The 14,993-nt window shown below is 41.8% G+C and overlaps 1 protein-coding gene across 4 annotated transcripts in view; it reads right to left on the bottom strand.

Moving 5' to 3' along the window:
* The window catches only part of CHCHD3 (coiled-coil-helix-coiled-coil-helix domain containing 3), a 154,838-nt gene that overhangs the window by 96,671 nt on the left and 43,174 nt on the right, over positions 1 to 14,993 (bottom strand). For all 4 annotated transcript variants that reach the window (XM_080624510.1, XM_080624511.1, XM_080624512.1 and 1 more), the window contains exon 4: positions 13,122 to 13,266. In XM_080624510.1, coding sequence (XP_080480636.1) covers positions 13,122 to 13,266 — 145 coding nt within the window. The remainder of the gene's footprint in view (positions 1 to 13,121; positions 13,267 to 14,993) is intronic.

Here is a 14,993-nt window from a genome sequence, read left to right as displayed (position 1 = left end):
AGCTTAATACTCCTAACGGACTGACAGCCTTACTTGTTGAAAGCCAACAGTGCTGTCACACACTCAAAACTATACCGTGTGCTAGTACTACAAAGTCAAGTAGGCAAAGTTATCATGTGGCTGAGCACACTGCAACCAGCAGTTCAAACTGGGCAATAATAGCAATACAAACTCATAACATCCATTCTAACAACTAGTTAGTCACTGTTCATAAAAGGGTGAAGGTTTTCCAGCATCTGCTTTGTCCAGTAAAATATCACTGGAAATGCTGCGCGGTATTAGTGGATCAACGCATTTCAGACTTGTCAGGATACTTCATGTTCATCTTCCAGTTAAGCGTCTCTTACCCCTCAAGGCTGAGCGTATCTGCTCCCCTAATAGACCATAGCTGACCATCAAAAACCCCCAAATCAATAAAATAAGGATGTAAAATGTTTGATACATTTTGATTCTTCATGGGTTGTGACCCCACAGGAAGGCAAACACACACCGTATCACACTGACTCACAGCAATTACATGGTCACCCTCTTTCCTTGATACAAACCGCTTAACTACATTTCTACTGGATGGATCTTGACCACTGGCTTTCTACTGGAGTGCTGCAAGAAGATGAAGCTACTTTTCTATATCAGCTTATTTTTGCCATAAGCCTCCAAAACTAACAGGAACAAGGGAATAAAACTGGAAAACAATGTAGGCTAGCAAGAAAATCTATTTCAAATAAATGAAGGTTTGCCTTAAAAACCCTTCTTTAAGGTGAAGCATCTTCATATAAAAACTCGAAATGAATTTTTAAGATATAATGGATCACAAAAGAAAACTATTGGCATTATTTTCCTGCTGTACAATAACTCACTTGTAGGTAGCATGTTCAAAGAATATTTTCAAGTTCAGTATCTTCTTCCGACATCATTACTTTCAAAAGAACTAACTATGGGATGCTTTTCTTCTCATGTTCAAACAGGCAGATAAAAGTGAGAAGGAAAATTAAACTATTAAATGAGTTGTTACAAGGTAAAACAAAGATACGACTGACCCACTTATCTGAGAGTACTTAGAAGACATCCCAGTACTAAGAGAGAAACAGTATCCACTCATTATCCTTCCTTCCAACACTCCTCTTCCTTCTTCAGAAGCATTAAAAGATTGATTGATGTTCTGCAGAAGTACTTCTCTTAGCACATGCATGAAACCATTGCTGTGGGTCTGCTGTCATGACCTGACTATTTGGTGGCCCTCCAGTTTCATGCTACAAATGACTCTGCTATAACTGCATATAGTAATACACATATACTGCATACTGTAATTTTCTTCCCTCTGAGAATACACTGGAGCAGTTTTTTGGCTATTCATATAAGAACCACCCAGCAAAACAGTGCAGAAAGCTCCTTCTTGGGTTAGTCAAAGGCTTTAAGACAGGCACATGGTAGGAAATGGACTTTAAGTCAACCTGTATTTACCTCTAAAATTACTTTAATAATCTTCAATGCACTGACACCCTTCATGTGTACACACTCCACCACTGCACTCAGCCAAAAGCATTCACCTGCACCCAAAACTCCTCTCTCAGTGTCACGACTTCTTTCCTTTATGTATGCTAAAGCAGAAATGACTTTGAAATGCAACCATAAAGGGATGCTAATGACTTTGAATCCTGACAGCTGCTGCAGAAACAAGCCTGTTGGCTCAGGCATAGCACCATTACCTATCTATCATAAAGTACTCAGGACTTGCTCATTTATTACTGCTGCATAGCCCAAGGGGGGAAAGAGGGAACAGCAAGAGTTTCTTTCTCCAAAGCAAAATCCTAAGCCACTTACTTCTCCTAATGTCACGATCCCCACTGGTTATCTGCAGGATAATTAGGAAAATGAGAAGTAATGATACTTTTTTATGTATTTACAAACGTGATTTGAATTCAGCCATCACACAAGACAATACAAACACGCTGGTGGATCTGCCAAGCTCCTAACTGGATTGTATCACCCATATTCACCAAGTAGTAGTGACACAAGCAAATGGTATCAGCTCCTTCTGCCGTAGCTTCCCAAAAATGAAAGCCGACAAACTTCTCCCATTCCTTCCTATAATTTAAACAGCAGAGCTGACAGCTGAAACCAGGTTCTGCTTTCAAAATTGGTTATAAAAAACAAATGTTTTGTAGGTTAAATATTGAAAGGGCCTGTAGGGACAGGCCAAGGGGAATGGCTTTAACCTGCCAGAGGGAAGACTGAGATGAGCTCTTAGGCAGAAGCTCTTCCCTGTGAGGGTGCTGAGGCGCTGGCACAGGGTGTCCAGAGAAGCTGTGGCTGCCCCATCCCTGGCAGTGTTCAAGGCCAGGTTGGACACAGGGGCTTGGAGCAAGCTGCTCTAGTGGAAGGTGTCCCTGCCCATGACATAGAAGTGTCTCCCCTTAAGTACCCTCAAGTGTAAAACCCAGTGTCAGGAATAGCTGTGAATATAAAAGTTGGTGGGGCATGGTCTAATCCTCTCCTTAGTTACATGGAAACTCAAGATTTCTTCCACTCTTCCTCGCACTCCTTCCATTCCCAAGAGATCATCATCACAAAACTGCCTGGAAAACAAGGAAACAACAGATCTGCCAGTAAAAAGAGCTTTTCCATTATTCCAGGATTTCTAAAATGTTAGAACATATCCCCCTTACTCCTGAACAGGCTCTGTCAACCAAACTCAGCATCCAGATTCTCAACCGCTCTCAATAAAATGGGATTTATACGAAATTAAGGGCAGTTATACAAAACCAAAAGGGATGTCTACAAAATCAATCAATCAACTTAAGCAATAAGGAATGTTATATGGATCACTTTGTCATCTTACTGCTACTCAGAACAAACCCTCTTAATTTTCAGCTCCATACTTCAAAAGGAAGGTCCCTTGTCTCAGAACTTGCTACAAACGGAATAGGCAGAGTCCTGATTACAGCCAGTATATATGTATAGTAGTAGAGTGGAAATGATACAACAGCAACATCAAGCCACTCATCAATATAGGTGGCGAGATCCTTTCCAAACTGTTATCTTGGCTTGTTCCCCTTCTTTCAGCTGTTGTTCCTACACAAAATAGCCATGTTCCACATTGAAGAGTCCTCAGATAAATTACAGATAGCAGGATTTGCATTCATTATTCAAGTGGTCATTAATAAAACAAATTGCTCTCAATTTCCATCCCCTCCATTCCTCAAACAACCTTTCTTCTCCTAAGTCTTCTAATTCAACCCAAAGGAAAGAAGGTAACAAGAGTACTCTAAAGGAAAGACATGGGGGTATCTGCCTAGCCAAAATTAACCTAACCTGAGAGTACACACCTATTATATGAAAGTCAGAATGAGGGTTTCAAGACCCAGTGAACTGTTTTGTTGAAATGGAGGAGACTGTACTGTATTTCAAGACTTCTCTCAGATAAGCACATTTCAATCCATGGCATATATTTGTATCATGTCATGTCCTAGTACAAGTCTTTTGTTCTGTCATACAACTGACTAAGTGCACATACTACAACGGCCCAGAAATAATCAAAAGGAGTCTGGACAGGAGTATGTGTACCCGACAACCAAGAAGCCACCAGCATCCTGGCCTGTATCAGCACCAGTGTGGCAGCAGGACCAGGGCATGGTGTGTGTGACACATGATCACAACATGATTGTGCCCCTTCCCTGGGCGCTGGTGAGGCTGCACCTCCAATCCTGTGTTCAGCTCTGAGCCCCTCACTACAAGAGAGACATTGAGGTGCTGGAGCAGAGCCAGAGAAGGGCAATGGAGCTGGTGCAGGGCCTGGAGCACAGTGTGATGGGGAAGGGCTGAGGGACCGGGGGGGTTCAGTCTGGAGAAGAGAAGGCTCAGGGGGGACCTGATGGCTCCCTACAAGTGCCTGAGAGGAGGATGGAGCCAGGAGGGGCTGGGCTCTGCTCCCAAGGAACAAGGGATGGGACAAGAGGAACCGGCCTCAAGCTGCACCAGGGCAGGTTTAGATGGAGCTGAGGAACAATTCCTGCCCCAAAGGGTGCTCAGGCATTGGCACAGGCTGCCCAGGGCAGGGCTGCAGTCACCGTCCTTGCAAGTGTTCACACACCGTGGAGACGAGGCCTCAGTACCATGGGTTAGTGGTGGCCTTGGCAGTGCTGGGGAATGGTTGGACTGGATGAGCTTAAAGGGCTTTTCCAATCTTGCTGATTCTATGATTTATACATAAACATTGTGTTCAAAACTTCTGAAGAACATTATTTAACCTTTCTTTTCATAATATTTTGAGGGCAGAAATAGGACTTCTCTCTGGAAGAAGGGAAGGTACCTGTAAAAAGGATTAACACGCTTGCTTTTTGCCTATGCATGACAAGGAATGATGATATTCATTTGAAAAGCTAGCATGGCAATTTTGTTAGCCATTCAATAAAAAGGGAGTAGCAAGAACAAATTGGTTAATGAATGAGGGAGGAGAAAGAAGAGGATTATGCACTGAATCTATAAAAATGAACTCAATTTGAATCCAACCAAAAGAACAAATTGATGGAGCAGCAGGCTTTGTAAAGCACTAGATCTTCATCTGGATGCTGAGATAACAGAGTGATTAATTTTGCTTCTGTCAAACATCTTGGGGTTTGCTATATAGGAATTAAAGAAATAGCATGTTTTAACAGCATAGTTTTAAAGGCTGTTTGACTATCAAAACACATTCCTCTCACCATCAAAGAGAGATATGAAAGTGAAGAAACGCTCACTGTATGCACCTTACCTGTCTGTTTCTACTGTGGTTTTCCTGTACGCCAAGCTGACATCAAGGAAAACAAACTTGACTGTCACATGTAAAATTAAATCCCACAAATCACTATAACAAGTTGCCAAGTAAAAAACTGAAAGGAGGAGGAAATTATTTCTACTGGTCCATAGAAACACACACTTTAAATGCAAACAGACTTTGTAAAGGGATAGAAGAGAGATACAGGTAAGTGGAACAGGTTGCCAAAAGAAGCGGTAAATGCTCCATCCCTGGCAGTGTTCAAGGCCAGGTCAGACAGAGCCTTGGAGCAAGCTGCTCTAGTGGAAGGTGTCCCTGCCCATGGCAGGGGGTTGGAACTGAATGAGCTTTAAGGTCCTTTCCAACCCAAACCATTCTATGATTCTAGTTCCCAAGCACTTAATGGCAGCTTCAGAGATGAAATAAAACATTTGCTTAACAGTTCACATGACAGATCATCCTGGGATTACAACCTACAGCACGTATCACCCCCCTGGCTGTTTTAAATTATTTCTACTGTTTAACTGTATCAAGGAGGGGGGAAATTGTTCACTCTTATTAAAAAAGCAATTTTAGACATATAAGTGTGTCTTTACCATTTTAAAGCAAATCTATTTGTCCAGATAAAACCATTTCTCATTTGTAAATATCTGCATGGCTGGAAAAAAGGATCATCAGTCTCTTATTTGCACAGCAACAGCTTCTTTTTCACACAGAGTTTTACATCATCTATTTAACATACCAGAAAATACAGACAGCCACATTCTTATCTCAAACACCTCACTGCTGCAATAGAACTGCCAGGAAGAGAGGGAGGAAGAGTCAGTGAGAGAAGAAACATGTGCCACAAGAGACATAAGCCACAACCATGGTATTATCTTATATGATGTTTAATCAAATGAAGAGTCACTATGAGGATTGCCCAGAGAAGCTGCGGCTGCCCTATCCATGGCAGTGTTCAAGGCCAGGTTGGACAGGGCAGCACTAGTGGAAGGTGTCCCTGCCCGTGTCATGGAGTTGGAACCAGATGAGCTTTAAGGTCCCTTCCAACCCAAACCACTCTGGGATTCTATGAAATAGCATTGGACAACTTTCCCCCAAAAAAAAGATAGATCACATCCTCAATATTCAAAAATAACTTTTTCCATTTTTGTCTTTTACTACAGACACAACCAAAACCGGGTTACTTATGTCCATATCACAAGAGTGCTAATACAAGAAAGACTTTTTGCTGCGACAAAACCACTATTTCTCAATCAAAAGAACAGCAGCTCATAGCAAAACAGAACCATGCGGAATCATAGAATCATAGAGTGGTTAGAATCACAGAATGATTTAAGTTGGAAAGGACCATAAGATCATCCAGTTCCAAACCCCTGCGATGAGCAGGGACACCTCACACTAGACCATGTTGCCCAAGGCTCTGTCCAACCTGGCCTTAAACACTGCCAGGGATGGGGCAGCCACAGCTTCTCTGGGCACCCTGTGCCAGCGCCTCAGCACCCTCACAGCAAAGAACTTCTGCCTAAGATCTAACCTGAACATCACATATTTCAGTTTGAACCCATCACCCCTTGGCCTATCACTGCAATCCCTAAAGAAGATGAACATAATCCTAAACAAAATTATATGAGTAAATCTCCAAAAATCTCCACTTTCAGAGATTAAGAGAAAAATCTAATTCCTACAACTGAAGAACAAGAGACAAAATTGTCACCAGATTTAATTCTGTACCACGTGGTTTCCAACCCTTAAGTCTCAAATACAAGCCTGTAATATTTTTACTACCATAGACTGTGACTTATAGCCACCGATCATTCTGTACTTCTCAGGAACAGCTTGACCCTACAGTGAGCAATCATGTTTCGCCTCAGGCTGTGTAGTTTACCTCCAATGATTTCAGAATCATCTCAAAAGATTCATTTTTCTATTAAAATGATGAATGAGCTAAATGAGGTATGTAATAAATACTGCAGGTTGGTAAACAGCCTCCTTCCCTCTCCAGAGCTAATGCCTTAACTCATTTAGTAATACTTCCCCCCGATATTTTCTAGTGAAGTCATGCTTAAAATATGGTTAGCACAGGACTGCTTGGAAAGAGCAGGAAGGGTCAGGATATAACCTGCTTATGGAAAGTAGGGGACATCCTCTTGATCAAGCTAATGAATTGAGGACAGGACAAAATGAATGCAACACTAAAGCAAAGGTCATTATAGAGCACACGGAGGTAGCACCTAGGAGCAGCCACCCAAGAATGCCAGGGGAAACACCTCAAGAGTTCAGACACAGAGGAGTGAAACGCTATTTCAACAGCATGTATTCAGTTACGACAATAACACAACACTCTTCAGCTCTAATCTATGGAGGAAGGCACTTTGTCCATTGATTTCAGTGCTCAGAAAAGTGAAAGAATTATACATCTCAAATGCGATCTTGCGAGGCAAAAATATCCCATAATCTGATTATCACATTCACCTACGGTGCAAAAAGTGCTTTCCAATATAAGGATCCTTCTACCCAATTGATTTTTCTGAACACGGAATTTATTAATAGACCTTCAGGTGTAGAGAATAATTTACAAAGCGAAAAAAGAAAGAGCTTGGCAAAGCCAGATTTCATTCTCTAACAGGCACTTGAATGAAAGCCTGGAACAATATATAGGGAAATATATATAATTGCACTAGGACAGAGATTTCTAATGATGGCAATAATCAAATTTTAATGTTATGGATGCAGCACATGAACAGAACAATATTTCTGTGCCTCTTCAAAAGGAAATGAGGCTCTAATGTCATTGGCAACTCAATAAAACCATTTTCCAACATACAGGGTTCTAATGACAGCTCATTTCGGTCCACACAGTGAAGCAAATATGTTAACAGTGAACTCCAAGTCATTATAGAGAGATGGAAATACAACAGGTCCTCTGCACTTTGGATAACTATTGATTTTTTTACTCCATATTCTCTACATCTCGCCCTGACTCTCGTAATGACTCAAGTGATGGAACGTCAATAAACTATTTATGGCAAAGCAATCACATTTAAAGCCACTCAACAAGACTCTGCTCAACCCAACTTTCCACAGTTTTTAGATGTGCAGCAACAATCTCCAATAAGAAATACGGCAAAGAAGGACAGGTCTGCTGTGAATAAAACATAACACAAGTGTTCTTGGAGCAAGCAGAATCATGGGGGCATCAAACTGCACTGGTCTTGGCTAAAGACCACACCAGAACCAAAATTCTTTCTGGCTACATTGAAATAAAAGACTTAACTTATAAGAAAGTTGGGGCTGTTGAGCCTGGAGAAGAGAAGCTGCGTGGAGACCTCAGAGCAGCTTCCAGTGTCTGAAGGGGGTTACAAGGATGCTGGAGAGGGACTCTTCATCAGGGACTGTAGTGATAGCACAAGGGGTGATGGGTTCAAACCGAAACAGGGAGATTTAGGTTGGACATGAGGAAGAAGTTCTTCCCTGTGAGGGTGCTGAGGCGCTGGCCCAGGGTGCCCAGAGAAGCTGTGGCTGCCCCATCCCTGGCAGTGTTCAAGGCCAGGTTGGACAGAGCCTTGGACGACATGGCCTGGTGTGAGGCGTCCCTGCCCATGTCAGGGGGTTGGAACCAGATGATCTTAAGGTCTTTTCCAACTTAAACCATTCCATGATTCTATGACTATGAAATCCTCTTTCAGGAGAGATGGGCAGAAAAAAATAACATATACATGCTAAGGGTATAGAAGAAATATTTTGTTATCAGCAACACTGCTACAGGCACTTCTCAACTGTGACTGGAAGCAGATGGTGCACTTTGTCCTTGGGTAAAAACACTCAGGGATACTTCTCAAATATCATCTCTCATGTCCTGTAAGTAAAGGTACAAAACTACTCTTCGGTGGCAAGGCCAGTTCAAGAGGTTTTCATCATCTTCCCCCAACAACTTGTCCTCCATACACAGGTTGCAATTTCCTCAATTGAGCTATTTCTGTAGTCAAGCTATAAAGCATATTGTGGATATGTCTGCATCTGAAAAAGGCCTCCAGGCTGGATTTGTAACGCCTCTGCTCCAGTCCACATCATCTGCACTGACACAACACAAAAAGCAATGAAGTGCATTGCACGGATAGAAATGGGTATTAAAAAAAAAAAAGGTAAAGAAATTCTTCATTGGCAAGGCACTGCTTACACCTAACTGGTATACACCCAACCCTTAAAAACAAGGTGGGTCACATCATTTGATAGACAAGAGATAAAATATAAGGATAGTGAACTTCACAGAAGCACAGACTGGTTTGGGTTGGAAGGGACCTTAAAGCTCCTCCAGTTCCAACCCCCTGCCACAGGCAGGGACACCTTCCGCCAGACCAGGTTGCTCCAAGCCCCGTTCAATCACGCCCTGAACATTCCCATTCCTGGAAGTGTTCAAGAACAGGCTGAATGGCGCTTGTTCTTGCTAATACTTCCCCCCAGTCAGTTCATTTCAGCATCAAATTTAAAGGCATCAACAGCAGCTGGATTTATTTCTGCTCAATTAAGCAGCAACAGTTGAACAAATCTTCACACTCACCCAACAAGGGGTTTCAGGGTCTGGAAACTCCACTCTGAATTGTAATTTCTACCTTGGTTGGTACAAACATCAGAATTAGTGGTTTGGAAACCTCTGGATCTCCCTCAGAATTGGTTTTGAAGCAGCTGACATCCCATCAGCCACTTGTATTGAGGATTGTCCATTTGTATTGAGGGAGTCATCCCTAAGAGCTTACACAGCACATCAGTAGTTCAGTTCCCATTAGCTCATCCATCACCTCTGAGTTTCTTTCAGAGCTTTTATGAGTCACACCCTGGCTTGAAGAACTGTTATTGGTAAAACTGTCCATTTCCCTTCATGTTTTCTACTGCAAGTCCAGATCTGACACCTTGTTTGAGGAGCCATCTGCAAAGAAAAGTTTTGGCATCAAATCTTCCTCCACCCTGAAGAGACCCATGTAAAAGCAACTCAGGGTATTTAGCTTCTGGTTTAGCTTCATTTTATCCAGGTTTTTTATTTGTATGAAGAGTTAATGCTAATTTTGGGGATGTAAACACTTCAAAATCTCTTCGCTCTGATATGATAAGCAGCAGCTGGTGTTATAATTGTTGAAGAATGGGAATTATTACTTCAACCTAACAATTTTCTGTCTATTTGTTAAAAATGAATTAGCAGCCTTTACAAAGAAGGCAAAATCCCTCCTTTCTAACCACCATGTCTTCTCCTGTGCACGATTTAAACAATTTAGCACCAGCAAAAGGATTAATTTTGGAGATAATGCCACTGACATTTCAGAAACACTTTCTCTACAAAAAACCATCTGACAGATCAAATAGGGGATACATAAAACATAACCTTACTGTAGAAGTTCACAAGAACATGAAATTACTCATTCTACCTGAAAAAAAGGTACACACAGATATAACCCCTGTTACAGGTTTTATATATTCACCTTGGATACACGAAACACAGACAGATATAACAAGCAATGAAGCCAGGAGAATAAAAACTGACTAGTTATAGAAAAATACAAGCACAGACACAGGCTGGAGGAAACTGGATAAAGAACAGCCCTGAGGAGAAGGACTTTGGGGTGTTGATTGATGAGAAGCTCCACGTGACCCGGCTTCAGTGTGCGCTTGAGCCCAGAACCGTCCCCCCCAGAACCCCGTGAGCTGGGCTGCACCCCCAGAGCATGAGCAGCAGCTCAGGGAGGGGATTCTCCCCCTCTGCTGTGCTCTGGGGAGACCCCCCCTGCAGCCCTGATCCAGCTCTGGGGCAGCAGCACAAGAGGGACGTGGAGCTGTTGGAGCGAGTGCAGAGGAGGCCATGGAGATGCTGCGAGGGCTGGAGCAGCTCTGCTCTGGAGCCAGGCTGAGAGAGCTGGGCTGGGTCAGCCTGGAGAAGAGAAGGCTCCTGAAGGGGAGACCTGAGAGCAGCTCCAGTGCCTAAAGGGGCTGCAGGAAACATGGAGAGGGGCTTCGGACAAGGGCTTGTAGGGACAGGCCAAGGGGAATGGCTTTAAGCTGCCAGAGGGGAGACTGAGATGAGCTCTTAGGCAGAAGCTCTTCCCTGTGAGGGTGCTGAAGCCCACAGATTGGAACAGTAAGATGATCAAAACTAAGGTGACTACATCAGTGAGTACATCAGTCACTAGCAGAGCTCAGATACTTTGCTTCTCTCCTGATGTGCAAAATCTATGCTCTTACACACCTATGCTTCCCCAAAAGCATGGGTTTGGTAATAAGCTCTAAAATGTCATGCATGGAAAGGCAGCAAGTCATGCTGTCCTTCACAAGACAAGACATCCTGTAGGAGTTTAAGGTGTTTCCTTCATTTCATTAGCACCATTTCTATGTTGTTCTTCCAGCTCCACACAAAGCAACACCACGAACCTTGAAACACCAGTTCCCAGGCTTGATAAGGATCCAAATCAGTTAACAGCAATTCTTGATTGCTTCATGTAGGCAGTGAAGAACTTCAATATTCTAGAGTAGGTCAAAATTGCCAATAAACTGGATATAAAGGCTAAATAAACCAGTGTGATACCCATAGTAAGAATTCTCTCAAGCATCTGGCCGATGAGAACAGCACCAAATGCTGCTCAAAAGCTCAGTACTAACTACAGGAGGAAGTGAAGCTGGTAATCATGCAAATAATATTCTCCATTATAAATCTTAAGCTTCTCATTAGGTCGAGGCTACAAACTCCTGCTCTCTCATGCACAATGTTAAGAATCCAAGGTTTCAAGGCATTAGATTCATGGTGCACATTGGTCATAATTCCTCTCCATTTTCCTTCGTTCCCATATTTTAAGATGACAAAGCATTAAGTATTTGCTTAGCATATTCTTCAGTAATACCATAACCATAGAAGTGAAAAAGCACTGGGGCACATCTGCAAGAAATACTAATACTCAGGTGTACTCAGGTAAAATTTGCTTGGTTCTAAATTGCTATATGGAAAAATAATATGAGCAAAAGATTTCTCCCTTACACAGCACAGCTAAAGCTATTGCTTACTGAAGTGATTGGTTTGTTTTGTTTCCAACCAATACACCTTAGAAAGCTTTGGTTGTATTTCAGATACAGAGGGGCAAACATATTTATATGGTTGCTGACCTAAAGAATCCTATTTTCATAGGAATGTTCACAAGTATTTTAAGCTTTTCTTGAAAATAGCATTTTTTTTACTATTTATACTCATGTACTTAAAAATAAAAGCACCAGCATATTCATACCTCAGAAAACAATGACTCCTGCAAAGAAGAGTCAATACAGACTCAATATAGGAAGCAACCACTACATATAAGACGTTATAAATCTGCCAGACATTTGAAATGGACTGAAATACACAACGTCAGTTTTCAGAGGATATTTTTCAGCCATATTTTATAACTACCTTGGCAGGAAGTATTTTTATCCATCAGCTCCAATGAAATATGATTCTTCGATAGAGAATTTTTCACCAAGCTGGTTCCAAGGTTTGAGACAATCATCAAAGGTTCAATTTTTTGTTTTCTCCGAGCACTTGTGGGACTTCAAAACAATACTTTTTGAATTCTTATTGTTAGCCAGATTTGTAGCCCAGAAATACTACGAGCTCCCTTTAAACAGAAGAGAATAGCATTTATAAAACCATAAAATTGTTTAAGTTAGAAAGGACCTTAAGATCATCCAGTTCCAACCCCCTGCCATGGGCAGGGACACCTCACACTAGACCATGTCACCCAAGGCTCTGCCCAACCTGGCCTGGAACACTGGATGGAGTGTTCACCACTTCTCTGGGCAACTTGTGCCAGCACCTCAGCACCCTCACAGGGAAGAGCTTCTGCCTTATATCCAACCTGAACTTCCCTATTTAAGTTTAATAAATACGAAATATAACAGAATTCTGTTCTATAAATAACTAATTTCTAGGAAAGTTCTCTTGTATTCTACAACTTCTTAACATAGAATAATCAAATTAAGGAAATAAACCTAAAATACCTTCTTACTCTTCCCCCCTCTGAAAACAGACATTTAATACTATCCACACACAAGAAGACGTATTCTATTTGCAACCTTCAGAAAGGATCAACTCCTAATTTCTTAAGGCTCTTCATTATTCCTAAGTCAGGGATATTGGACAAAAAAGAAATAAAATGACATACTATTAACTAGCAATAAAGAAAAAGCAGGGGCAGCTCTGCTCTCCTTTTCCACCTCTAGCTTGAAACAAGTCTGAAGTCTTGGGGGTTGGAACTGGATGATCTTAAGGTTCTTTCCAAACCAAACCATTCTGTGATCCTATGAAGACACGGTTGTTTGACATATCTGAGACTTCCATAGAAGCTTCTGAACTCACAAAGCGCTGGGCCTTCTGCCGCTCCTCTTCTGTCGCAGCTCGCTCGCGGAGAATGGCTCGAGTCAAATGCTCATTTGAAGAGATCCTCTCTCGTTCCAGGAGCCGGCCAAACTCATCCCGAACGTACATTTGCTCTTGTTTCAATCTACAGAAGGCGGAGGGAAAGTGACATTGAAGGTGTGGTTTCTAAATGGACTTTAGAAGGACATTGGCACAGTCATTGTAATACATTACCAACATCTGAAGACACCTAAATACAAGTATTGACTACAAATTCCAGGTGTTTCTTTCAGATTGAAGTGTTAAAGTCAGAATACACAAAAGCTCCAAGCCTTAGAAACAATATTCATTGCATCATATCAAACACAAAACTAATCTATGAGCTTTATGAAACTATATTCTTAACTAACAAGAACATATACACAGCTCTGTTGGTGCGTTGCTTTTGTTCTGTTTTTAAGGAACCCTTACACCAGGAAAATCCTTCTCCCCACAAGCAGGTTGGTGGGGAGGATTCCCTATTTCCAGCTAAAAGCTTTGCAATGGGATAATGCTTTCCTACCTCTGGACACACCATAAACCCAAATACAGCATCAATTTACCAAGCTACAAAAAGATCCAACATCCATAATAAACCTTTCCCAGCAAGTTGAGAGGATGAGATGAAGCCAGCTATTGAATTTGTTGCACCAGAGTTAATAAAGGCACCTCCAGCCCCAGAAAATCCTCAATGTTTCTATGTCACAAGCCATAAATACTTTGGAAATCTTCACCGTAAGATTGGATGTAAGCACACCACATCTAATTATCATGAAAATACAGGGATATAAGTTGTTTAGCTACTAAAACTTATCTGTTGCATGTATGTTTTGACACTGAAGTCAGCATTAGGGAAGTCAGAATAGAAATGGCAGCATGAAACACTGGTTTTGAAATAGATTTTTGAAAGAGTGATGGAGAGGAAGCTTAAGTATTCTCAGTGCATTTATCTGTTGTCAAGGGAGCTTCAAGAGAACAAATTGTAATGAGGAGGGTCACTTTGTAAAAGGCACCAGCATTACAGTACATTAGATTCCTCCCTAGGGAACAGATTTAAGTGAGGTGGGGAGGAAAAGAAAAGACAATTACAAGACATATTACTTGTGTGCTCAGATACAACCCTCTGAAATGCAGCAACCAACTGGGAATCTTGATAAAAAGTTTATTAAGCAGCATCTTCAATTACTCTAGCAGGGAGGGGAAAAAAAGAAGTCAAGATTATGCAGACATGGACCAAATTCCATTAAGTGATTTCCCAAGGTCCCCCAAATTATTCCTGCAGCATTGCTATAACAAATCCTTCACACGATCAATGGTGCAGTCAAAACACGCTGGTTGCCTTTTCCATTGGAGAAATCATGTTGTGCCTAAGGAGGGAAAGACGTGTCAAAATAGAAGTCTCAGCAGCTGCTTCTTGTGAGAGGCAGCAGAGAAACCCTTTAGCATTCCCCGGGACTGAAGAGAGCTCTTTCCTCATCCTTTCTGGATTATACTTCCCACAAATGGCGTTTTCATCTGAAAAAGGCTTCTAGAGGTTTCAAAACTACAAACGCCCCAAAATTAAACTAAAAAACTCACCTATGCATTCGCATCTAATTTTTGGCCCATTATCCCTGTATTTGACACTAGCTCAGTTAAGTCTTCTCAAGTCTTCTCGCCCTCAGAATTACGAACCTTTGTGAGATCTCCCCTTGCAAAAAGAGATCAGTTTTCCTAACACTTACAAAGAATGGGCTTCTAATGACAAGATAAGCCCTTGATGGCTTAACACAGCCGCTGTCACATTCAGCTTGCCTGCTCAGTACACTACAGAGGGATGGGATGTTTTTTCTG

The sequence above is a fragment of the Psittacula echo genome (genome assembly GCF_963264785.1).
Source record: "Psittacula echo genome assembly, chromosome: 1".
In the NCBI taxonomy this organism is placed as follows: Eukaryota; Metazoa; Chordata; class Aves; order Psittaciformes; family Psittacidae; genus Psittacula; species Psittacula echo.
The sequence above is the reverse complement of the archived record's forward strand: the minus strand, read 5'-3'. Positions and strand labels throughout refer to the sequence as shown.